Source organism: Phocoena sinus, chromosome 19, assembly GCF_008692025.1.
Source record: "Phocoena sinus isolate mPhoSin1 chromosome 19, mPhoSin1.pri, whole genome shotgun sequence".
Lineage (NCBI taxonomy): Eukaryota > Metazoa > Chordata > Mammalia > Artiodactyla > Phocoenidae > Phocoena > Phocoena sinus.
In genome coordinates, this window is record NC_045781.1 from 9,111,268 (window position 1) to 9,136,685 (window position 25,418).

At 50.7% G+C, this 25,418-nt stretch overlaps 2 protein-coding genes across 2 annotated transcripts in view; one reads left to right on the forward strand and one right to left on the reverse strand.

Annotated features, from left to right (window-relative positions):
* Positions 1 to 4,159: 4,159 nt before the first annotated feature.
* Positions 4,160 to 11,227, reverse strand: FOXA3 (forkhead box A3). Its single transcript, XM_032613713.1, has 2 exons — positions 11,149 to 11,227; positions 4,160 to 5,811 (listed from the first exon to the last, which is right to left on the reverse strand). The coding sequence occupies exons 1-2, from the start codon at positions 11,215 to 11,217 to the stop codon at positions 4,828 to 4,830; spliced, it is 1,053 nt and encodes a 350-aa protein (XP_032469604.1). The 5' UTR covers positions 11,218 to 11,227; the 3' UTR covers positions 4,160 to 4,827.
* A 963-nt stretch (positions 11,228 to 12,190) lies between these two features.
* Positions 12,191 to 25,418, forward strand: part of SYMPK (symplekin) — a 36,009-nt gene continuing 22,781 nt past the window's right edge. The window contains 9 exon segments of the mRNA XM_032613333.1: positions 12,191 to 12,300; positions 16,385 to 16,508; positions 16,654 to 16,719; positions 18,019 to 18,072; positions 18,167 to 18,240; positions 19,932 to 20,058; positions 20,700 to 20,949; positions 22,613 to 22,783; positions 24,003 to 24,242. Of these exon segments, the coding sequence (XP_032469224.1) occupies positions 16,404 to 16,508; positions 16,654 to 16,719; positions 18,019 to 18,072; positions 18,167 to 18,240; positions 19,932 to 20,058; positions 20,700 to 20,949; positions 22,613 to 22,783; positions 24,003 to 24,242 (1,087 nt within the window). The 5' untranslated portion in view covers positions 12,191 to 12,300; positions 16,385 to 16,403.

Here is a 25,418-nt window from a genome sequence, read left to right on the forward strand (position 1 = left end):
AGATATAAATAATATGTACATATACCTTTAAATACACACACACACACACACACACACACACACACACACACACACACACACACACACACACCCCAGTGGGCTGGGGTAGGAGGCTGGGGGCCACACCCTTCCCTAAGGACCCTGATATGGCAGAAGTCTGCTCCTGTGGGGCTTGGGGGCTCAGAGACCCACAGAGATAGTGACCAAGACTGAGAGGCTCGAGCTGAGAGGGACACAGGGACAGAAGGGCGAGAGAGAAACTTACAAAGTGCGAGAGACAAACAGAAAGAGACTGGCCGACTGCGACGCTGAGTTAGAAACCAAGACTGGCTCAAATGGAGACAGATCAGGAAAGCAGAGAAATCAAACTTCGCTGAGAAAAGACAGAAAAAGTCAGAGGTAGAGGGGCAGTGACAGAAGGAAGACACAGGTCATTCCCGAGAAAGGCAGAGCCACAGGGAAACCCAGCTGAGAGGAAGTAGGGACAGAAAGAAGCAGAGAGGCCAGCAGACATCCAGAGAGGGACAGAGAGAGAGAGAAGCCGGCAGGCAGGCAGGGCCAAGGCTGGGGGCTTGGGAAGGCTGGTGACCGTGGCGGGGGGAGGGTCAGGGCACGTCTCCAGTTTAGGGGCACCGCCTGTGCAGCTCTGGTCCAGCCCAGTCCAGGGCAGGCTAAGGGGCAGGGAGTGGAGGTGAGGGAGGTGGCCCTTGGGTTCCGGATCTTGGTGTTTACCTGGGGCAGTCATTGCAAACAGGCGCCCAGCCTGGCCCATGGCAGAGTGAGGGTGGGATGGGCTGGGCCCCAGCTCTGGGCACCAGTGGGCCCGACACGCCCACCTGTGGCCTGGGTGGTGAGTAACACACAGGGTGACACCTGGGTAGATGGTGACACATAGGGGGACAGACACGGTGACACACAGGGACAGATATAGGCAGACCCAGAGTGTCTGAGACATAAACAGACACACAGAAGCCAGTGACAGAGACACACTGTAATAGACACAGTGACAGAGACCAGGACACAGTGATGGGCAAACATAGTGTTAGGCTTAGAGACATGGCAACAAAACACAAGGACAGAAGACACAGTGACGGACACAGAGAAGACAATGATAGAACAGTGACATACATGTATACCCAGTGACACAGCACTGCAACACCTACAGAAACCCCGTGAGAAGACACTGACACCGAGACGTACAGGCACACACAACACACACACGCTGAGCAGACAAGTCATGGAGTAACACAGAAGCCTGGAAACACCTTGACATTGACACAGACTCATAAACCTCCCTGGCTGCTGGCTTCTGGGGTGCCCCCTCGGCCTCCAGGAGCAGGGTGTGAGTGGCGGTGACCATGACGGAGGGCTTGGGACCCCAGGGCCCTGCTGTGTCGCTGTTGCCCCTCCTATGCTCTAGAATAGCGTCCTGGTTAAGGGCACTGGCTCTGAGCCTGGGTTCAAGTCCTAGCTCCCCACTCACTACCTGTGTGACCTTGGGCAAGTCACTTCATCATGCCTGTTTCCCCAATAATAAAATGGGTGGGGGGAAGGATTGGGTCTATCGATTCTATAAGGTGCTTACATAATGCCAGACACATGGTAAGCCCTAGTGGCTGTTATTATTATTTATTATTATTATTATTTTCATCATCATCATCTCATGTCTTCTGCCCACAGGGGGGACCCTGCCTTGGCCTCTGTTTCCCCACTCACGGCCCCTCCCTTGGACTATGTCACCTAAAGCCCACAAGCCGTGCCCAGGTCCATCTGTCCCAGCCCAGGCTTCTCTGTGTCCCCATGGCTATCCCCCATCCCTGATCCCTAGCGTCCTCATGTCTGTCCATGCGTCCCATGTCTGACTGCGGTACTTTTCCATTGCTGGCCACCAGCCGGCTGTCCCTGGGGTAGGGGTCACACCTGCCCACGCCAGCCGAGCCGGTGGCCACCAGACACCCTGACGGATGGCCCCACCCTCCCCCCCAGGACCCTACAACAACACCCGCCCCTCCGGCCACCTGAGGTCCCCACTGGGGCGGCCTGAGGCCTGAGCCTGGGGACAGGAAGCCCCAGGCCTGGCTGCCCTGAAAGCCTCTTTCAGCCTGGGCCTCCTCCCGCTGCCACCGACTCCTCCTGCGGAATAATATTTGGGCTGTTGGCCGGGGGGGCGGGGGCCAGATCCGGAGGCCGCCTGGGAGAAGCCAGAAACCGCAGGGCTTCCTGCCTTGGGCCGGCATGACTCTGGGAGAGACCCCCAGGCCCGAGGGAGGGGGGTGGGCACCCAGGGAGACTGAGGGCCTTTCTCTCGACACCAGTTGTTTTTTCCAGGAATCAGGAGGAATTCCCCAGCCTGCCCAGGACAGCGAGGCTGGTGGGACGGCTGACTGGGAGCCAGCATGGCAGGGGGCGGAGGGGGGTGACACGCAGCCGGCAGGGCGGGCACGGTGACAGAAATAGAGGGCCTGGCCTGCGAGGTGGCAGGTAGAGGCGGAAACTCAGGGAGCTGGGAGAGAGAGACCGGAGGAGGAGGAGAGAGGCCAGAGAGCCTAAGGAGTGGGGGGAGGAGGACCCCAAGAGAGGAAGACCCGGAGCCCCCAAGGGAAGGAGGGAGCGATCCAGAGGCCTAGAGAGAGGGAGGACGGAGTCGAAGCCACGGAGAGGATGGAGAGAGAGAGCAAGGCAGAGAATACGAGACACAGAGGCACAGGGGATGAACAAGCATTTTCCCATAAACCAAGGGACAGACATAAAGGCACAGAGAGAGAGGTAGGGACATAGATGACACTAAGAAACAGAGAAAGATGGACACACAGGAACTGGGAGAAACATCTCTCCCCCGCCCCGCCCCTCCGCTCCCTCTCTCTGTCTGTCTCTCACACAAACCACACACACACACACACACGCACGCACGCACGCACGCACGCACGCACGCGCACATGCGCGCCAACATAAAGAGACAGCCTTTGGTCTTTGAATGACTGACTGACTAAATGAACGAGTGGCTAGAGAGCCAACAACCAAGTACGACAAATGCAAACTAAGGAAATCACACCCGCGCCAGTGTGGCGGAATGACCTTGGCCCAGTCCCTTCCCATTCTGGTTCTCTGTTTCCACTCTGTGAAACGAAGGGCGTGAGGAACACAGTTGCGTTTCACAGAGCCATCCCTTGGAACATCTGAGCCACAGATATCAGACTCAGAGCCCAGGCAGAGACCTGGAGGAATAGAAACACCCAAACCCCAAAACCAGAGGCTCCCAGAAGCCCCCAGCACCCGAAGGAGGACCCAGCTCCTTTCCCACACACCTGCACGTGAAAGAGACAGACACACCAGGGCCAGTCAACACACGCTCACACACAGCCACAGCAGTCACAGGCACACAGCAAAGACAGGCGTAATACACAAAAACGGACATACTTTAAATGCTGATTCCCAGACATACACATGAAACACAAAATGTAGTCACACGTAGACTCTTTAAGGCAGCAGGTATGTAGACAAATGGACATACAGAAACACACATCCAACAGAGTGAGACCCAGAGGGTCCCAGGGATAGGTGTATAAGAGAACCACACACACAAAACAATAGAGTCTGATATCCCGAGACACCGACAGTAAGCACATACCCAGGGGAGGAACAGACACACAAACTCAGACAGTTGAGGGATACAAACAATAGAGAACACCCTGCAGAAGACCACAGGGACCTCAATGGCCGTAGTGACGTCCTATGACCCACAGAGGCACAGGCGCACACATGCAAACAAACTAGCACACACCCTGTCTCCTTCAATTAGCACCCTGTTTGTCCCTTCTCCTCCTCCCTAGCTTAACCAAAAATCAAGCAGCCCCTGGGCTCCCTGAACCTCGGGGCTAGGGGCATGTGTCTGGAGAGTGGGGGTAGGGAGATGGCCTTGGTCACTGCACAGCCACCTCCTCCTGCTGCCCTGGCCCCACTGCTGCAGGGGCTGCTATCTGTGAGCAAACTGTCCTTGGGGTCAGGGACAGCAAAGAGCCAAAGGTCAGGTCGATGCCTCCCCCAGCCCTTCCCCCAGAGGCAGCCAGCTCTTGGGGGCAGGAAGGAGAGGGGACAGGGGACATCAATTCAGGTGTTCAAGCCTCACAGGGCCCACTCGCCAAGGAAAAGAGACATTCAGTAAGAGGCAGAAATGGTGCCTTTAATGCTCATACACAGCCAGTATCCCGCTTCCCAGGCAAGAACCAGACTTCAGTAGAAATTCCCCACACCCTAACCAGTCCTTTCTGGTTTCTCCCCGGACCGGAGCGGGGGATGGGCTCCAGAAAAAAACCAAGGAGTATCCTCATCTCCATCCCTCACTCAACTCACACCAGACAGTGATGACATGGCCAACACAGGGGCTGTTGGTGGCCATCATGCCATACAGTGGTACACTGGTTATGTCAGCCAGTAAAGATGGTGGCCATCACAGCACCCAGTGGGCCAGTGTCACCACCACATCCAAAGGATCACCCAAGGGCACGTGCATCACAGCACCCAAAGGGCCAACCAAGATGTCATCCCAGACGGTGGCCATCAGAATACCCAATAGATCAACCAATAACATCAATCAACATGGCAGTCTTCACAGTACTCAACGGGCCCGCCAAGATGTCAATGGCAGTTATCACAGTAGCCAGTGGGTCAACGCGATGCCCACAGAGATGGCAGTCACCACAGTGAGTAACAGACCAGCCAAGATGTTAACTGACAGGACAAGCAAAGTGTCCCCAGGAGGATCAGGCCCCAAGAGCCTGATGGTGTGAGCTACAGCCATACCCCACCCACCATGTTCCCACCCCCCTGCTAAGACGCGTTAAGCAGAGAGCGGGAATAGAGGCCCTGGTAGTAGATCCCGGGCTCCCCACCCTCCGCCCCGTAGCCCCCAAATCCCACGTCCAGTTTGGGAGGTGCTGGTGTCTGTTCCGACATCAGGTTGTTGATGGAGAAAGGGTGGTTGAAGTTGTAGGGTGCATCCAGCTTCAGCTCCCCTGGGAGCTCCAGGCCAGTGAAATAGGGTGTGGAGGACGGGGGTGAGCCACAGTCCAGAGTCCCCACATCTTCCCCACCCTGGGCCTCAGGTTCGGGGGCTGGAGGCTGGGCCTGCGGCGGAGAGGCGACTGTGGCAGCGGGGGTGGTGGTCGAGGAGGCTGACCCCGCACTGTTCCTGGAGGCAGAGGTCCCGCCGCCCCCTTTCTTCACCTTCTCCTCCAGCTTGAAGCGCTTCTGGCGGCGCAGGTAGCAGCCATTCTCAAACATGTTACCTGAGCTGGGGTGCAGGGCCCAGTAGGAACCCTTGCCCGGCTTGTCTGGGGAGCGCGCCACCTTGACGAAGCAGTCGTTGAAAGACAGCGAGTGGCGGATGGAGTTCTGCCAGCGCTGCTGGTTCTCCCGGTAGTAGGGGAAGAGGTCCATGATCCACTGGTAGATCTCGCTCAGGGTCAGCATCTTGCCCGGCGCCTGCTGGATGGCCATGGTGATGAGCGAGATGTAGGAATATGGCGGCTTGGCATGTGCCAAGGGCCGCCGGTACCCTTTCGGTATCTCCTTCCCATGCACCAGCCCTGGTCCCGGGCCCCCATACCCTGAGCTGCTGCCACCACCACTGCTGGCACCCAGGCCTGGGAAGGTGGGCCCCAGGGGTGCTGTGGGCGCTGGGGGCGCCAGGGGTCCAGTGGTAAGTGGGGAGGCAGGGAGCCCCCCCGGGGGGTAGGGAGAGCTCAGAGGGTTCAGGGTCATGTAGGAGTTGAGGGGGGCCATGGTGGGTACTGGGGTCACCGGAGAGTAGACCTATAGGGAAAGAAAGAGAAACGGCGGGTGGTGAGTCTCGACTCTGTTGGTAAGCAAAGGGTCACTGGACCCATTGTGTGTCCATCTGTCTATCTGTCTTGCCTCCTCTGTAAACAGCTGTCTGTTGAAGTCTCTCTCTTCCCCCCCTCCCCGTGCAACTCCCTCCCTGACCCCACCCCCCCACGCTCCCATATACTGAAGCTCACACTTTAAGTGGTTCTCAAAGTGTGGTCCAGGACACCCTGGGGAGTCTCCAAGACTTTTTTGGGGGGAGTCTCCAAAACTATTTTCATATAATGAAAGATATAAGATATGACTAGCCTTTTTCACTCTCTTTCCCTCATGAGCGTACAGTAGAGTTTTCCAGAGGCCACATGACAGGTGATATTGCGATAGACCAAATGTAGAAGCAGCTAGGAAGATGCAGCTGTCTTCTACTGAACCAGACACTAAAGAGATCTGCAAAAATGTAACTGTGCCATTCCTCGCACTAAATGTTTTGAAATAATTATTTTAATAAAAATACATTGCTTATACTAACACATTGTTGCTATTTTAAAATGAATTAATGCCTATTTTTAAAACGCCTCAGTTTTAATTTTGAATGCTGTTAACAATCAACATAACCCCGATCAATAAAAACTGTTTGGGGTCCTCAGTAATTTTAAGAGTGTGGACTTCCCTGGTGGTGCAGTGGTTAAGAATCTGCCTGCTAGTGCAGGGGACACGGGTTAGAGCCCTGGTCTGGGAAGATCCCACGTGCCACAGAGCAGCTAAGCTCATGCGCCACAACTACTGAGCCTGCGCTCTAGAGGTCGCGAGCCACAACTACTGAGCCCATGCGCTGCAACTACTGAAGCCCGTGCGCAACTACTGAAGCCCGTGCTCCGCAACAAAAGAAGCCACTGCAATGAGAAGCCCACGTGCCGCAACGAAGAGTAGCCGCTGCTCGCCGCAACTAGAGAAAGCCTGCGTGCAGCAACGAAGACCCAACACAGGCAAAATAATAACTTTAAGAGTGTAAAGAGGTCCTGAGACAAAAAAAAAATCAAGAACTGCTGATTTATCTAATAATGGAATCTATATGTGTACTTTTTTTTTTTTTGATGTGGACCATTTTTAAAGTCTTTATTGAATTTCTTACAATATTGCTTCTGTTTTATGTTTTGGTTTTTTGGTCGCGAGGCATGTGTGATCTCAGCTTCCCCGCCAGGGATCGAACCCGCACCCCCTGCATTGGAAGGCAAAGTCTTAACCACTGGCCCGCCAGGGAAGTCCTTATATGTGTACTCTCTGTCCATCTAGCCATCATCTTTTAGGTTATACAATTACAGTTATTATAGATCAAAAGCATTTGAAAATCAGAACTCACATATTTCTACCTAATATATGTCGTCTGTTTATTATATATCATTAAATCTAAGACATCACTTCGTAAGCTGCAGTATTATTTTAAGTATCAGTAAGAATGGAAAAAAACACTGTCAATTATAATCCCTAGACACCATTGACTGTAAAACCCATTCCATTTTCAGATATGTTCAAATGGGGAGAAAATGTGCCTCTTAGCTCAGTGAAATACAGTAGACATTGCTATGTCTTTGTAAGTAACTATATAGTCTCTCAATTGTTCAATATTTCTTGGCCTACTCTGTGCCAGCACTGCTCCAGGCACTTCACAGCAAAGGTCTGCTTTCATCTTTACAACCACACTATGGGGGAGGCACTATCATGCCCATTTTACAGCTGAGCAAGCTGAGGATCAGAGAGGTTGTCCAGGGGTCACACAACAAGAAAGGAAAAGAACGGGGATTCTGAATCCAGGCAGTCTAGCTCCAGATTGGTGTTCTGGATCAAGATATAAAAGCAGTGACCAAGACAGACTGAAATGCCTGCCCTCAGGGAGCTGTCAGTCTAGCAGGAGGTGAACAAGATAAGCAAGGAAAATAGGAAGCATGGTGGATGGTGATTTCTCTTTCTGTGTGCATTTTCCCCTTTCATCCCCTGTCTTCCATCCTTTCTCTGTCAATCTTCCATCTGCCTGTCTGCCCCGCTCCCTCCCCCTGAGGGAGGGTGGTCTCATGGCACTGGGGGGGGGGTGCTATAGCTCTGGTGGGAGCCACCTCTGCTATGAATCAGTGTGTCCCATCTCGTTCCCTTGTCACTTAAGTGTCTGCACATCCAAAGGTCCAGAGAGAAAAGGGAAATGCCAGGGTCACTCAAGGAGTCAGGGGCAGGTGGTAAGCAACCCAGGTCTGCGTTCTAGTAGAGAAACTCTCCCCTCTCTCTTTCACATGACTTCCAGGTAGTTCTTTTCTCCTATGTCTCTGAATCTCCCTGTGGCTCTGTGTGTATCTGTGCATCTCCTTCCCTGTCTCAGTACCTCTATACTCCTTCCCTCATGCCCTCCCCACGCCTGTCTCTCTCCCCTCCCCACGCTCTCTCCCTTTCTCTCTCCCTGTCTCTCTCTCTCTCATCTCCCCCTCCTCTGCCTTTCTTTCCTTGTGACTCTCCCATACCCCATCTCTCTCTCCCTCTGTCCCCCCCTCATCTCTCACATCTTTTTCTCCCTGCCTCGGCACTCTCTCTCTCTGTCTCTCTCTACCCCACTCCTCTCCCACCCTGTTCTTTCTTTCCCCTTCAGCACGTCTTTGCATCTCTCTGCCCCTTGCTTCAGCACCACCATCTCCCCAGAAGTCTCACATTGAAATTGGAGCCACAGCTACTCCCCTCCCCCACGCACTGGTCTCCCCCCACCCCCCCACCCCACCCCCGGGTTGGCTGGTTCTCACCCCTCCCTAAGAGTAAGGGAAGACGGTCCTTCAGAGAGAGGGGAGAAGGTGTTGGACTCAGGGGATCCACAGAGAGGTCCTAAATCCCTCTACAACCCCCTACATTTCTCCAACTCAGTCAGACTCTCCTGTATCACAGAGGAAGACAGACTGGGACCCCAGAGTCCTTCTCTTCTGGCTCCCCATCCACCCGGAAGTCCTCTTTGAGGTCTGACCTCAAGCACTCCAGCTGCCCTAATCCACCCTAGGCTTTCACATGCCTGGGGCTGGGATGAACCCCCAGTGTCCGGGTCTGAACCGGATCTCCCCAGCGAGGGCGGGGCTGAGATTGGGGGGCAGGCCCTCAGGGGACCTGCACGCCCACCCCAGGAGGCTGGAATTTCTCCCCTTTCATTTCCTTATTGTCTCTGGAGGAGGGTGTGACAGGGAGCAGGGGGCAGTGTGAAGCTACAAGCTCCTTTCTAACCCTGGTCCCAGCCTAGGACCTCGAGCGGCTCCCCCCGCACACCAAGAGGCTTTAGGTTTTCCACCTCTAAAATTGGGGAGCAGTTAGACCAGCTGATCTGTGAGAAGCAGAGGCCAGTGGGGATGCTTTAGGGCAATAACTTTCCAGCTTCCTTCCAGACAGGGAGCCAGCCTGGGGAGGTCAACATCACCCCAACAGGAGGGTGGGTGTGGTGGGCAAGAAGCAGTTTGGGGGCCCCTTCAGTTCTCAGTTGCTGAGTGAGTGCACGTGTTTCTCCCCACATTGTTCTGACCCAGGGGGAGGAGGTGGTTCGGTTGATGGGAAAGCTGAGGAGACCCTCACACAGTATGTCCATTTCCAGCCCCCTACATGTCAACTCTTCCAAAATACGCACTCAAATGCTGACTATCTCTAGACTGTCCCTCAATTTCAGAGACAATTTCCACCCAAATTGTCCCCTACCAAACGTCAGGTTTTGCCCCAAATAATGACTCCTTCAGCCTAGACCCCTGCAATATACTTCTTAAGATATGCCTCCAGAACACTGATTTGTAGTTGGTACCCTTAAATCAGGTCCCCACTATGTGGGGGCTTCAGCCGCGATCCCCCAATACCTGGGAGTCTCCACCTCCAACCTGGTCTCTGCCTTCCCTACCATGTAACTGACATCTCCAGCTGCCCAGGCTCCACCTCTCAACACTCCCAATCCCTTCTCTGCACCACCCCACGTGCACCTCACACCTCCACAGCCCCAGGACTGGCCCCTCCTGGGCACCTTGCCAAGCCCCGCAGGCCTGGGTATTCAGGAGTCTCACCCTACAGCTTCAAACCCCAGACCCAGGACTCAGGCACTCTGGGGCCCCTGTAAACCCCAGATCTTGGTCTCTTTGGAGAACTCAACCATTCCAGTCCCATACCCCACCTCAAGCCCACAGTCCCCTTCCATCAGAAACCCAGGTATCCAGAACCCCCATAACCCTCTGACTAGGACCCCTCCACTTCACAATGTTGACTAGGCAGAGAGCACGCTCAGAAGGAGTCCTTGCAGCAAGAGGAACGGGAGTTAGACCTGGGGAGGGACTTCCCGGCGGCTAGGGTGAGCGAATTAAGATACATCCCTGCCCCCTACTCCAGGGAAATCTTGTCTGAGATGGGACTGGTGAGGACATTAGCAATTAGTGGAGATTGCTGGAAGGTGGAGTGGGGGCGGGGATGGGGGGTGCGAAATCTGAAACCCTCCAGACTCCAACAAGGAGAATCCCTGCTGAGGGTCTCTGATAACAATTAAACCACTGAAGTTCAGCTGGGAGGGGTGAGGGTCATTAGTAGGGATGGGGGGCAGGGGTGGAGACCGACCCCTCCACTGCCAATGCTGTTGCCGACATGCCCTGATCTCAGGATCCCGACTCTGACCCCTATCTATCCGAGCCCCAACTCTTAAATCACCTATTTCACACTCCCCAGACCAAGCTTCATCTCTGAGCACCTTCATCTCTTATACCCGAGCACCAACCCCCATTTCTGACGTTGACGTAGTCGCAGCCCCAATCCTTACCCCGGAACCCCAATTCTTATTTCTACCCCAGACCCCCATCTTTAACACTAATTTCTAACCCTGAGCTCCCAGCTCAGATTTCTCTTAATGGTGACCTCCCTCTCCCATCACTTAGTCCCTTATATTTTCCCCAGTTTTGAACCCCATTTCCTAATCCCCCAGCTCTGTCCGTATCCCGGAGTTCTGAGTCTCATCTTTGGTCTGTTAATTTTAATTCCTTGTACTTTGGGTCCCTGACACCCAGCCCTCACATTTAAGCTATGACTTGACCCTTGACTAAATCTTCCTGACTCCCGTTTAAGCCCTCACTCTGACTAGCCTGCCTAAACCGCGCTCCCATGCATTGTCCCCCGTCCCTGACTCCTACACCTGGTCTCCGTGTCTCTAGTTCCTCCGCTCCCCAATTCTATTTGGGGCCCCCACTTGAGTCCACACCCCGGTTCTTGCCCCCATTTAGGCCCGCACCCTGATTCCTGCCCCCCCCCCACCCCCCACTTCCCGCTCCGCCATCCCCGAGGACACACCTCGCCCGCCTCCGGGTAGTAGCTCCACTCGGCCAGGTCATGGGCCTCCATCTTCACCGAGCCCAGCATCCCCCGGGCCTGCGCCCCCACCCGCCCCCGCTCCGGCCCGGGGGGGAACCAAGCGCTTCGGATCTCTCAGCCTGCACGGCCTGAGTTCCGACCGGCGCCCGTCCGTCCGACCGCCCAGGGTCCCAGCCTTCCCGGGCGCCGCGGGAGGCGGCCACGCTTTATAGCCGGGACACCCCCCCCAGCCCCCCCGCCCTCGCCCTCGCCCTCGCCCGCCCTGGGCTCCCCTCCCGCCTCCCCGAGGGCGGTGCGCCCGGTTTGGGGCGCCCCCTGCGGGATTGCGAGGAGAAAGACCTCAGGCGCCGGGAGCCGCAGCCCGGGGACGCGAGAGCTGGAGATGGCTGAACGAGTGAGGAGCTACAGGTGGGAGGCATTGCTGATACTAAAAGCCTCGAGGGCAGAACTCTAGGGCCCCTCCATCCAGGGGTTTCATCATCTCGACAGGAGCAGGCGAACAGCCAGAGCCCAGCAAGACTGCCGCGGAGTAAAGGAGGCTCAGAGCCGAGTGGTCTCCATGGGTCCCGACGTGTTACTATAAGAACCTGTAGGAGCTCCTCGAAACCACATTTCCCATTGGACGGACTGGAAGACTGAAGCTTCTGATAGCTGGAAATGCTCCATACTGTGTAAATGGTCAGGACCAAGGGTTGAGGGGATCGAGTCCTCTGCTCAGACCCCGCTGAGGAAACAGACCACCTTCCAGACCTAAGAGCTTCGCCTCCCGGACTCTCCACTCTCTCTAACACCTGCCGTCCAGGGACCCAGAACTACTGTGAACTCCATTTCCCATAAGCCTCTATCCCCCTTTCCTTCCCGACCCCGTCATAGGACTACATTTCCCAGGAGGTATGGCTCCCGAAAGCCGGAAATGAAGGGCTGCCCCGGCGTCGTAGGGGGCGGAGAGCGGAAGGCCGGCCGCGCGGCCGAAGGTAGGGGCGGGGTACTGCCGCAGAGTGGACTCCATTTCCCAGCGACCCTCCGTGCACGGCGCATGCGCAGTGTCACGGCGGCGAGCGGAAGATGGCGGCGGCGTCTGTGAAGAGGCGCTGCTGAGGGGGCGCGAGGGGGACGGAGGCCTGAGCCGCGGTGAGAGGGGGGGGCGGCATGGGGGCCCGGGGACGAAGGGAGGAAGGACCCTGAAAGGGCAGGGGCGCTTCCGGGGGGAGTGGGGACGCTGAGAGGGGAAGGGAGCAGTGACGCTCGGGACCCCAGTTTCTTCCCCAGTTCTGGACCCTCCCGTGGCTCCCCAGTGCCCTCAGGGCAAAGTTCCAACGTGGCCCCCAAGGCGCGTCCGCCCAGCCGGCCTCGGCTCTGCCTCTTTGCTCGTTCCTCACGTCGCACAGCTGCACTGGCCTTTCGGTTCCTCAGACTCGCCGTACGCCTTCCCGCCTCAGGCTTTTTGCACATGCCGTCCTCTCGGTCTGCAACATCCTTTTACTCATTCCGCTTGGCTGACTCCCATTCATTTTTCGGGTCTGGGCACCAACGTCACTTCCTCTGCGAAGCCCTCCTTTCCCGCTCTCCGTCCCGAAATCCGCCTGTTAAACGCTCTTATAGGTTCCTGTGCCTTTCCTTCGTGTCACTTGGCGGGGGGGTCTCATTTGTTGTTGGACCTTTATTTGTGTGGCTCTTTAGTTCTGTCTGTGACCATGAGCTCAGCGTTTCCCAGTACAGCGCTGTCACGCCGAAAACTCCCAGTTAATGTTCGTTGAATGATGAAAGATTTTCGTGGGGCCACTCTGTGTATGTGCGGGGAGTCGTCATATTCCCAGGTGGGAGTAGGGCGGTGGGACCGGGAGGGAAGGGGAACCAATGATTGTTGGTAATAGCAAAAGACTACAAACACCCCAGATGTTCTTTAGTAGGGAGACTGGCAGAGGAGGAAAACAGATAACAGCCACATAATAAAATATCATGCAGCTGTAAAAAGGAATGAGGGAAGGGGGGCAAAAAAGGAATGAAATATAGAGAGTGGGCTCCAGCATATATTAAGTGAAAAGCGAAATGAAAGACAGTGTTTATCATACGCTCCCTTTTTACAGAAGAAAAGGAAATATGTATATACATTTAAAAAATAAAGAAAGAAACCAAAAAGTGGAAGAGGAAGAACATGGTAAAAAGTTTGGGTGGATCAATGTGAAAGGTTCATCATGAAAAAGTTCACTGTGTTCTGATGGGAAACAGCAGTATACTGGATTGTTGGGAACAGACCTAGCAGGGGGAAGCAGTTCCTTTAGAGGGGCAGTCCAGCACAGCAGTGAGAAGGCTGGATTCTGCAGCCATACTGCTAGGTCTACATCTTACAGGTTGTGAGCCTTTGATCAAGTGACTTTACCTCCTTGGACTTCAAATTTCCTCATCTGTAAAATGGAAATTAAAAATAGTACTTACCTTGGAATCTAGAAAAATGGTACAGATGAACCTGTTTGCAAGGCAGAAATAGAGACACAGATGTAGAGAACAAACTCATGGGCACTAAGGGTGGGGGGTGTGGGATGAACTGGGAGATTGGGATTGATATATACACACTAATATGTATAAAATAGATAACTAGTGAAAACCTGCTGTATAGCACAGGGAACTCCACTTTGCTGTACAGTAGAAACTGATGCAACAATGTAAAACAACTATACCCCTATTAAAAAAAAACAGCACTTACCTCAAAGAGTTGGTGTTGTGAGGTTTAAATAAGTTGCTAAGTTACTGTATGTGTTAGAATTGTGTCCAGCACATGTTAAATGTTCAGTAAATATTAGCTGTTATTTTTCAAGCATTCTAGAGCCAAAGGGTAGGGATACTAAGCCCAGTGATTGTTGAAGCCCTTTGGCATTCACTTAGCAGATTTTTATTTTTATTTTTTGCGGTACGCGGGCCTCTCACTGTTGTGGCCTCTCCCGTCGCGGAGCACAGGCTCCGGACGCGCGGGCTCAGCGGCCATGGCTCACGGGCCCAGCCACTCCGCGGCATGTGGGATCTTCCAGGACCGGGGCACGAACCCGTGTCCCCTGCATCGGCAGGGGGACTCTCAACCACTGCACCACCAGGGAAGCCCTACTCTGCAGATTTTTATTGAATACTTACTAGGTGCCAAGCTCTGTTCCGTGCTGGGGATAGAGAAAGTGAACACACACACACACACACACACACAACACACACACACATCTCTGCCCTCGTGGAGCTTATAAATATGTAGTGTGTTGATAATAAATGCCATGGAGAAAAATAAAGCAACACAGATGGGGACGGAGAGGAAATGGAAATTTGAAATGCGATAGTCCGAGAAGACCTCACTGCTGGGATATTGGAGTTGAGACCTGAAGGAAATAAGGGGGGAGGGAGTTGTGCCAGGCTGTGAGGGGAGGGATATCCCAGGCAGAAAGAAGAGAAGCCCTTGGAGGAGAAGGCTTGGAGGAAGGGGTATGATTGGCATGATGACAAGGAGGCCAGTGTTGCTGGAGCAGGGAGAGCTGAGAGGGAAATGAGGGCAGGAGTAGAAGGGGCCAGATCACATAAGGTCTTCTAGGTCTTGGTGAGGAGTTGGCTCTGACTCTAAGCAAGATGTGGGGATGACAGGCAGCAGGGAGACTAGGAAGGAGGTTGTTGGATAGTCATTCATTCAGCAGATACCTGTTGAATAAACTGCTGTGTGCAGTATATCTCTTTTAAAAGATGCACCTTTTTCACCCTCAAATTATTGTTAACAGTCTATGCAGTAGCCTTCTGAAACTAATCTACTCCTCAAAGTAGTTCTGAGAGGGAAACGCTGTTACCATCCCTGTTTTACAGAAGAGGCAGCTGAGACCCAGTGGTTTCTTGCCTCGGTCATTCTGTGTATACATACACAAACTTGACAAAAGTCAGTTTAATTGTATACATTCTTGTGTGATGCAACAGGCTGTGACGGTCATCTTTTCATCATGATGATACATTGAGATCCATCTTTTTTTTTTTTTTTAACTATATTCTCCCTTTTCTACTTTTTGGTTTTTCCTTTCAGTTTTTCTTTTTTTAGCATATACACATGTTTTCCTTTGTTTTGTAAAAAGGGAGCATACAGTAAATATTGTCTTCACTTTACTTGCTTTTACTTAAAATGTGCTAGAGCCCGCTGTTTATCAGTGTATATAGAGATTTTCCTCATTCCTTTTTTTTTTTCCTTCCCTCATTCCTTTTTATAGTTACATAGTGTTTTATTATGTGGATGTATCGTAGTTTTTCGGCCAGTCTCCCTATTTGAGAACATTTGTGTTGATAATAGTTTTTTTTTTTTTTTAATACATTTATTTATTTATTTTTGGCTGCATTGGGTCTCGTTGCTGCATGCGGGCTTTCTCTAGTTGTGGCAAGCCGGGGGTACTCTTTGTTGCGGTGCGTGGGCTTCTCATTGCGGTGGCTTCTCTTGTCGTGGAGCACAGGCTCTAGGTGCGCAGGCTTCAGTAGTTGTGGCTCGTGGGCTCTAGAGCGCAGGCTCAGTAGTTGCTGCATGGCATGTGGGATCTTCCGGGACCAGGGCTCGAACCCATATCCCCTGCATTGGCAGGCGGATTCTTAACCACTGCACCATCAAGGAAGCCCGATAATAGTCTTTTGCTATTAGGAATAGTGCTGTATTTGATACCCTTCTTATTTGTTAATTTTGCCAGTGTGACTTTGGGACAGATGCCCAATAGTCCCCCGCCCCCGGCCTTTTAAAGCACAACTCCATAGTAATCCAGAAAATGGCAGAAATATAATTTAATTAGGCCTTCTCTGATGTACTGAGTACTTACGACGTACAGGACTCCGACTGGCGCTCCTCAGAGCTATGTTTTAGAAAGCTTGCTCTGATGTCCAGTCCAGAGTACAGCCCTGATGGAGAGACAGGAGGCACTGAGACCAGTGCGTGGCTGCTCTGTGTTCATTTGTTCAGTCATTCAGCAGGTGTTTGTGGTCAGCCCGTTATGTGTAAAGTACCGGAGGTGAGGCTCGGTACTCCATGAGGTACTGCCTCTGAGCTGGGAGACATCAGTCTCCCCCAGGTTGCAGCCTCATGGACACGTACAGTCTGATCCAGACTCTGGAAGGGGGAGGGGCTTCAAAAGACCCAATAAAGATCCAACAGGCTAGAAAGGAGGGTTGAACCCTTTGCAGCTAGTGAGGTAAGGTGCAGAGCTTGATCTATCTTCTCCAGGGAGTAGCAGGCAGCAACCATGGCAGGCAGCAGTGGGGACAGCGTCACTCGCCGGAGCGTGGCATCACAGTTTTTCACACAAGAGGAGGGGCCGGGCATTGATGGCATGACCACATCAGAGAGAGTGAGTATGGAGAGAGGGGTTTGGAGTGCGGAGGCTCAGGCCCTGTCTTTGGGCCATCCACCTCTAGGTGGCAGAACCCAGGGAGCGCCGTCAGGGCTGGGCTGGCAAGGTGAGTACTGTCACATGCCTTTCACCTTCCTTCCAGGTGGTGGATCTCCTCAACCAGGCAGCACTGATCACCAATGATTCAAAGATCACAGTGCTCAAACAGGTGAGGAGAAGGGGGCGATGCTGGGCTAAGCAGGACAAGGGGAGCCAGGATGGGAACCTCTGGAAAAGAAGACACTGGTAATAACACTAGTGTCCACAGTTAAGCACTTGGGATATGCCTGCCATGGTGCTCAGTGCTATTCGGCCACGCTGTCATTTAATTCTCACAAAAACTCTATGAGGCAGGGCTCTTCCCTGTTTTACAGAGAAAGAAGCAGAGTCTCAGAGCTTAAACTAGCCCAAGGTCACTCATAGCAGCTGGCTGAACTAGGACTTGAATGCTGGATTCAGACTCCAAATTCTATGCTCTTGATCCTCGTATTTGCTCTCTGCCAGGGTCCTTTCCAGTGGGGAAGACATGCAGGTGACCAGACAGTGAGGACCCAGAGTGGGCAGGGATGGGATGGAGGAGCCCAGAGGGGTGTGGAACCCAGAGGGAGCTTCTGACCCAGCCTAGCGGTGGGGAGTCAGGGAGAGCTTTTCAGAAGAGGGATGTCTGAGCTGAGACCTGGATGATACGGAGAGAACCAGGCTAAGTGAGAGAGGGAGAGTGTCTTGACCAGAGGGCATAATAGCTTGTACAGAAGCAAAAGAGGGCATGGGGAATTGGGGAGGCAGGTGGAGTTCAGAGGTTGGGAGGTCAGGTTGCCTGGGTGAGGACCCCAGTTCTACTTGTTCAGCATGTGGCCTTGGGTAGTCGATTCCACCTCAGCAGTAGAGTGGGGTCCTGACGGGGCCTCCCTCGTGGAGTGGTTGTCAGGGCTGTTCAACAGTGCCTTGGGTCATAGGCAGTGAGCTTCTGTGAGAATGTTTTTGGGAAGGGCTTATTCCAAAGAGCCTGGCAGGTACAGGGGCCTCAGAAAATGTGTTCTCATTGTCATAAAATGCCTGATGAATTGTGACAGTTGAGTGGGAAGTAGAAACAGAAGGAGAGTGGAGAGAATTGCTGGGTGAGCCTCAGGAAGGTAGGAGTCCTGCAGCACTTCCCTCTTTTCTTTAGCCTCCATCTGTAACACGTACTCACTATCCACCAGGACCTGCGCCCTGTAGCATCTTCTTGTTGAAGCCTCACAACAGCCCTATAAGTTGTTGTTTACGATTCCCATTTTACAGAAGAGCAAACTGAGACTCAGGGGAAGCCATTTGCCCAGGCCATGGTAGGAGTGGCAGAGCCAGGATCTGAACTGAGCTTATCTGCTGCCTACCCCCATGCTGTTTTCTCCTACATGTTCCTGTCTGCACTGATTGGACCCTGGTTTTATATGTGTGTTCCTCCTTCCCATCCCCAATCTCCTTCCAGGTCCAGGAGCTGATCATCAACAAAGATCCCACACTACTGGACAACTTCCTGGATGTGAGTGACCGACAGGAGAGAAAGGGTGTGGGTGTAGGGATAAGGGAATGGATCCTGGGCCAACTCTGACCTACCTTCTTCCTGACCTTGGCAGGAGATCATCGCTTTCCAAGCAGACAAGTCCATTGAAGTGCGCAAGTTTGTCATCGGCTTCATCGAGGAGGCATGGTATGGGGTGGTGTGGGGAGCCCCTGGGAGCACCCCTGCTGGAGTCAGCCTCTTTGGTGCCTGGCCCTGCCCTGAGAGTCTTGCCCTCTGCTTCTCAGACCCATTCTCCCTCCCATGCACGGTGATTCCCCAGCAAATATTTAATAAGGTCGAAATCTTGAACTCATCCACAGTTCCTCTACTTCTCCCACACTTCACATCTGCATCATCAGTAAGGACTATCGGCTATACCTTCAAATTGTAAACAGCATCTGACAGTTTTTCAGCTACTTCCCTTGATGTACTAAATACTTTACCTACTTTGTTATTCGATCCTCAGAATAACACTGGATTATTTGTTTGGCACATTTAACTGAAGACAGAACTGTGACTCAGGTGAAATGAGTTTCCTAAGGTCACACAGCCAGTATGTGGCCATGCTGGGATTTTAACCCGTGTCCCTAACACCATTGCCCAAATTCTCAGTCTCCGCCTTTTACTGGGAGAATTTTTTTTTTCAGTTGAGGTGTACTTGATTTATAATATTAGTTTCAGGTATACAACATAGTGATTCAGATTTTTTATACATTATGTTCTACTTAAAGTTATTGTAAAATATTGGCTATATTCCCTGTGGTGTATAATATATCCTTGTAGTTTATTTATTTTATGCATAGTAGTTTGTACCTCTTAATCCCCCTACCCCTATCTTGCCCCTCCTCCCTTCCCTCTCCCCATTGGTAACCACTAGTTTTGTCTTTTTTTTTTTTTTTAAGGTATAGTTGATTTACAATATTATATTAATTTCAGGTATACAACATAGTAATTCAAAATTTTTATAGATTATTATTGGGACAATTTGTGGTAAGTTTTCTGAGTTTGCCAAAAAACTTTTTGTTCAACAGATATGTATCGCATAACTGCTATGTGCCAGGCATTTGTGTCAGAGTAGGACTGTAGGACTATAACTGTAGGACTATAACAGTGAATAAAAACAGGTATCGTTCCTGCTTTCATGTAGTTGATGGCTGAGTTTCATATTTTTGACTGATTAGCTTAATAATTAAATTCAGATTGTAACGTGTTATGAAAATACACATTCTGAGCTCTAGGTGTAGCCTTGAATTCATTCATTCACTGAATAAATATTTATTGAAGGCCTTTCATTTTTTCCTTCAACAAAAAATGAGACTCTGCTAGTACTCAGACTAGAAAGGGTCCCCCACTTTCAGAGCCCTCAGACTTAGGTAAACAAATTAGTAAACAAAACCAGTGATTACATAAAGCAGACTGCTTTAAAGTAATAATGGCTAATATCTATTGAATGCTTCCTATGCTTTTCTAAGAGCTTTACATGTGTTGTTGCAGTTTTCACAGCAAGGCTTGAGGTAGGAACTGTTCTAAAAGACACAGTTGCTTATCCAGACTTACAGTTGTCTGGCTCTGCTGCACCTTATGTGAACAGCAGGACCCTAATAATACAGAACAGTGGGGGTTACAGGACCAACCTAGACAGCGTTTGGGGTCAGCTCTGTCTGAAGGTGCCAGGCATTGTTTTCAGCTTCCAGCTGTGCTGGCAAACAAGACAGGTGTCCACCTCCATTCCAATCTCCTGACACACTGACCCTGATTTCCCTTTCCTTGTGGACCCCAGGCTCCCATCACCTGCCCAAAGACCACCTTGATCTTGCCCTTTTTCCTCCATCCCCTAGCAAGCGAGACATTGAGTTACTGCTGAAACTGATCGCGAATCTCAACATGCTCTTGAGAGATGAGAATGTGAATGTGGTGAAGAAGGCCATCCTCACCATGACCCAGCTCTACAAGGTGGCCCTGCAGGTAAGAGCTCCCTCCCCACCTGGGGCTGTCCCAGCCTGACAGGTCTCATTTACAGACTCATCTTTTAGAGTTCAAAACCAGCATCAGATCAGATTCGTTATGAGCAAGACGTGCTGTTGATCTTTAGGAAAAGACAACAAAGGGGTTCTAATGTCTAATGGTCAGGGAGTTGCCATTAACCCATCCTTCCATCCATCTGTCCATTCATTTGTGCATTCAACAAACATTCCCTGAGTACCTCCTTTGTGACCAGGATGGGCCAGCCAGGTCCACACTGTTAATGTGATGTACATTTACATTAATGAAAGGAATGAACCCATTTAATCTCTGCCACCACCTTGTGAGGTTGGCACTGTTGTTCCTCTGGCTTCCTTAAGATCTGAGTCTTCATCACTCTGGGTTGTCACTATCTGTGAACCTCGTGAGGGCAGGACCAGACCTGGCTTGGTCACCACTGGGTCCTGTCCCCAGCATCACCTAGCATGGGGCCAGAGACAGAGTTGTAACTCAGTGAACATTTCCCCAGTGAATGTATTCATCATCATTTATGGATCTCTGGGAGTTGGTGGAGTTGGTGGTTGATATCTTTTCCCCATCTGTCTGTCCGTCCGTCCGTCCGTCCCTCCCTGGCCCACTCGCAGTGGATGGTGAAGTCACGGGTGATCAGCGAGCTCCAGGAAGCCTGCTGGGATATGGTGTCTGCCATGGCTGGGGACATCATCCTGCTGTTGGACTCTGACAATGACGGCATCCGTACCCACGCCATCAAGTTTGTGGAGGGCCTCATTGTCACCCTGTCGCCCCGCATGGCCGACTCGGAGGTGCCCCGACGCCAGGAGCACGACATCAGCCTGGACCGCATCCCTCGTGACCATCCCTATATCCAATACAGTGAGTGCCACCTATCAGCTGGTGCCATTTGTCAGTCACTGCACTGGCTCCCTTCCTCCTCCTCCTCCCCCTCACTCCCTTTTTTCTTGGTTTTTCATTTCTGGAGTCAGTTTAAAACAGTGCTTAAGAGCCCTGATGCTAGGTTCAAATCTCAGTGTTACCACTTACTCATGTGAGCTTGGGCAAGTTACTCCTCTCTGAACTTTATCTTCTTTTTGTAAAATGGAGGTGATAGTAGTACCCCTTTCACAGGTTTGTTGGGAGGTTCCATGAAGACGTGAGCACTTAGTAGTAAATACTAGCTAGTTTTACAGTTTTTCTAATTGCAAATTATAGAAGTAGTAGATTCACGTTACTGAAATGTCAAGCAATAAATATAGAGAGGTATAAAGGGAAAATACCCCCTCCCCCAGTCCTGCTTACCAGAGATGAATACTGCTAAGAGTATTGTTTTCTTTCAGACTTTTTCTATGCAAAGATATTTATATGTATATATTCATAGTTTCTGTGTCTGTTGGCCCTGTTTTTACAGAAAACAGGGCCATGCTTTATACTTTCAGCTGAGAGGCATTAGAGTGTAGTGGCTTGTGTTTGAATCTCTGCTCTACCATTGAGCAACTGACCTATTCTCTCTGATCCTGTTTCTTCATTGGTAAATTGGGGGTCATTATTATGGCATCTACTTTAGGATGTAGGTATGAGCATTTGGTGAGTTAACGTGGCTGGCATAGTAAGCATTCCACAAAAATTAGCTCTTCTTATATGTTGTTTGACAACCTTTTTTTTTTTAAAATTAATTAATTAATTTGTTATTTTTGGCTGAGTTGGGTCTTCATTGCTGCATGTGGGCTTTCTCTAGTTGCGTCGAGTTGGGGCTACTCTTCGTTGCGGTGCGCGGGCTTCTCGTTGCGGCAGCTTCCCTTGTTGCAGAGCACGGGCTCTAGGTGCACAGGCTTCAGTAGTTGTGGCACGCGGGCTCTAGAGCACAGGCTCAGTAGTTGTGGCACATGGGCTTAGTTGCTCCATGACGTGGGGTCTTCCCAGACCAGGGCTCGAACCCGTGTCCTCTGCATTGGCAGGTGGATTCTTAACCACTGTGCCACCAGGGAAGTCCCTTGACAACCTTTTAAACTAAATTATCTTGTTACATCTTTTCCTAACAATATCATGTTCAGATGCTACAAAATATTCCACAGTATGGTTACATCGCATTCTATTTTTTATTCACGATTTCAGATAATGTGGCATACAGTATGTTTGTGTAAGAAATGTCAAGATATCTTTCACAGTTGTTAAGAGTTAACTTTTGGTGACTGGATCAAGGAGCAGAACTTTCAGTTCTTTGTCTGTGTGTGTACAGACATATACATATTCAAAGTTTTACCTCAATGTAGTTCAGACAGTTTCCTTATAGTTGGATATTTTAAATTATTTCTACTTTTTCACTATTGGCAAGCCCATGCTTTGAGCATCAGCTCTAGATTTTTATACTCATTAATAGTCTTATAGTCAGACGCATCAGCCATTAAATTTTCTGTGTTTTTTCAGCCATTCATAGCCATCCATGTATGAGGATCTTTCTCCTTTTGGTCCCAAAGGCTGCTCTCTCTGGAGGCCAGGGGGAAAGGGCCCTACTAACTGGTTCTCTTCTCTCCCTCATTAGATGTGCTGTGGGAAGAAGGCAAGGCAGCCTTAGAGCAGTTGCTCAAGTTCATGGTGCACCCCGCTATCTCCTCCATCAACCTGACCACAGCCCTGGGCTCCCTCGCTAATATTGCCCGCCAGAGGCCCATGTTCATGTCTGAGGTGATTCAAGCCTATGAAACCCTGCACGGTAAGTTGGTCCCCTCCTTCTCCCCTTCGCCTGTCCACAGACCAGTCTCCTCTTTTCTGAGGAAATGTGAGCTAGGTAGTGGGCCCATAAGGGATTCATCATCAATCTAGTAGCTTGTGGACACAGGGAAGGATTCTCTAGGTTAGACATGTATATTTTGGTGGTTGCATGTGACAGAAACTTGGTTCAAAGCTGATTTTAATATTGAGGTATGTGTGGGTGAAATGACCTGGTTGGTGTCTGTGAAGTATTTTAAAATACTCCAGCTCTTCCCTTCTCTCCCCCAAAAAGCAGGGAGGATCGATGTGCCAAGATCAGCAAAATATTGATGGGTACATGGTGATTCATTGTACTGTTTTCTCTACTTTTGTGCATGTGTGAAAACGGAAAAGTCTGGAGTTGAGGCATGAGTGTGTGCAGATCATGAATCCCTCTGCATCTCCTGGCTCTTGTGTGTGTCTTTCCTTGGGGTAGCAAAGATGGCCCCCAGTTGTTACAGGCTTCCATTCCATCTCCTTGGCAACCCCACGGGAAAGAGAATGTCTCTTCCCAGTCATTCCAGCAAAGGTCCAAGGGCTCATTGTTTCTGATTGGCCAAGAAGATATTGTGAGCCTATCTCTGAGCCAGTCACAATGGCCAAGAGATTGCAGTGTTCTTACTGGCCCTGAGTCTCTTGCCCACTTGGACTGAGAATGGAGCCGAGGTGGTTCCCTCAAAGGAAAATGGGAGTGTTGCTGGCTGAGGAAGTGGGAAGGGATGCTGGGCAGGAAAGACTGCAGGCATCCTCTTTCACTCTGGAACAGGGGAGGCTTACTTGTCAAGGTGATTCTTAGACATTAGAAAGTCATTCTGGTGTCAGGGACCAATGATGAACTGTTGTGGCAGTTCAGTTGGGACATTCTGGAGGTGATTATAGCCTTCCCCAGGGCAAGCATGCTGGAATTTCCAGACCAGAGATGGAGGGAGATGTGACTATGTTTAATGAAAGGGAAGGTGAGTTTTCTCATTGTTTTAAGGTTGACTAATACTGAAGGAGACCTCTCAAGGGTTTTGCGTATCCGCTTGTACAGGGGGAAGGCCATACATTAGATCTGAGAGCGAAAGAACTTTTCTAGGAGATGTCCGCCACCACTGCCCAAGATGGGGCTTGGGAAGTGAGGGTGGTAGGACCCCATGAGCTCTGTCCACAGCGCGAAGTTCTTGCTACTTTCCTCACAGCCAACCTGCCCCCAACGCTGGCCAAGTCTCAGGTGAGCAGCGTGCGTAAGAACCTCAAGTTGCACCTGTTGAGTGTGCTGAAGCACCCAGCCTCCTTGGAGTTCCAGGCTCAGATCACCACCCTGCTGGTAGACCTGGGCACACCTCAGGCTGAGATCGCCCGCAACATGCCCAGCGGCAAGGATGCCCGCAAGCGGCCCCGAGACGACTCAGATTCCACCCTCAAGAAGATGAAGCTTGGTGAGCTGAGGAGCTGAATCAGTCCTGGCAGGAGGTGGTGGCGGGGACTGACCACGTTCAAAATATCTAATTATTTACAGGAAACTGTAAGCTAAATTTACATTATAAATTATGTTGTATAAATATGGTGACATATGATAAGTGATATCAAAGTAAAATTACTGAAGAATGTAATACACTTACAAGTAATTATGAGTTACTTAAGTTATACAGGAAGGAATAAAATGAAAATAGTCTCTCTTTCATCCCTCACCCCAAAAGTAACCACTCCACAAGTATTAACACTTAGATTTTCTTTCAGAAATGCCTTATATGTGTTATATGTGTAGAGTTCTCCTTTCCTGTGTTTCATTTATAAATCAAGTCTCTTTTTGAAGTAATTTTTTTTTTTTTTTTTTTTTTGGCTGTGCCATGTGGCATGTAGGATCTTCGTTCCGAAACCAGGGATCGAACCCAAACGCCCTGCAGTGGAATTGCGGAGTCTTAACCACTGGACCACCAGGGAAGTCCCTGAAGTAATTTTTTAATGGTTGTATTATTTATCAATAGTGTTGACCATGGCAACCTTCCTTACTGTAAAAAAAAAATTTTTTTTAAGTGCTCGTTTGTTTCTAGAACATTTATGAAAGAATCGAATTTTGGATTTCCCTGGCAGTCCAATGGTTGAGACTCCATGCTTCCACTGCAAGGGGTGTAGGTTCGATCCCTGGTCAGGGAATTGGGATCCCATGATGCAGCCAAAAAAAAAAAAAAAAATCAAGTTTTGTTTTCGTTTTTTTTTTTTTTCATTTTGAAAAATAAATTATTTTGATATAAGGAGTGAGGTAGGGATCTATTTTTCTCCCCCTAATTAAGCACACAAAGCAGAGGGTTCTGTACCTTATACGTTTAGGAATTATCTTGGAGTTGTTTCTATATGTGCACGTGGAGATCTGCTGCATCCTTGTAATGGTGGCATAATAGTCTATAGGGTACATGGACCACTTTAACCAGTCCCCCAGTTGGTGGACATTTCATTTGTGTCCATTTTTATAAAGTATGAAGATTGCTGTAGTGTACAGTCTTGCATGCGTGTCAAGTCATGAGACAAGTTCCCAGTAGTGGGATTGATGGGGCAGAGAGCTTATACATTTATTTTTTGCCAACCAATTTTATTTTTCTATTACTTTAAACCTT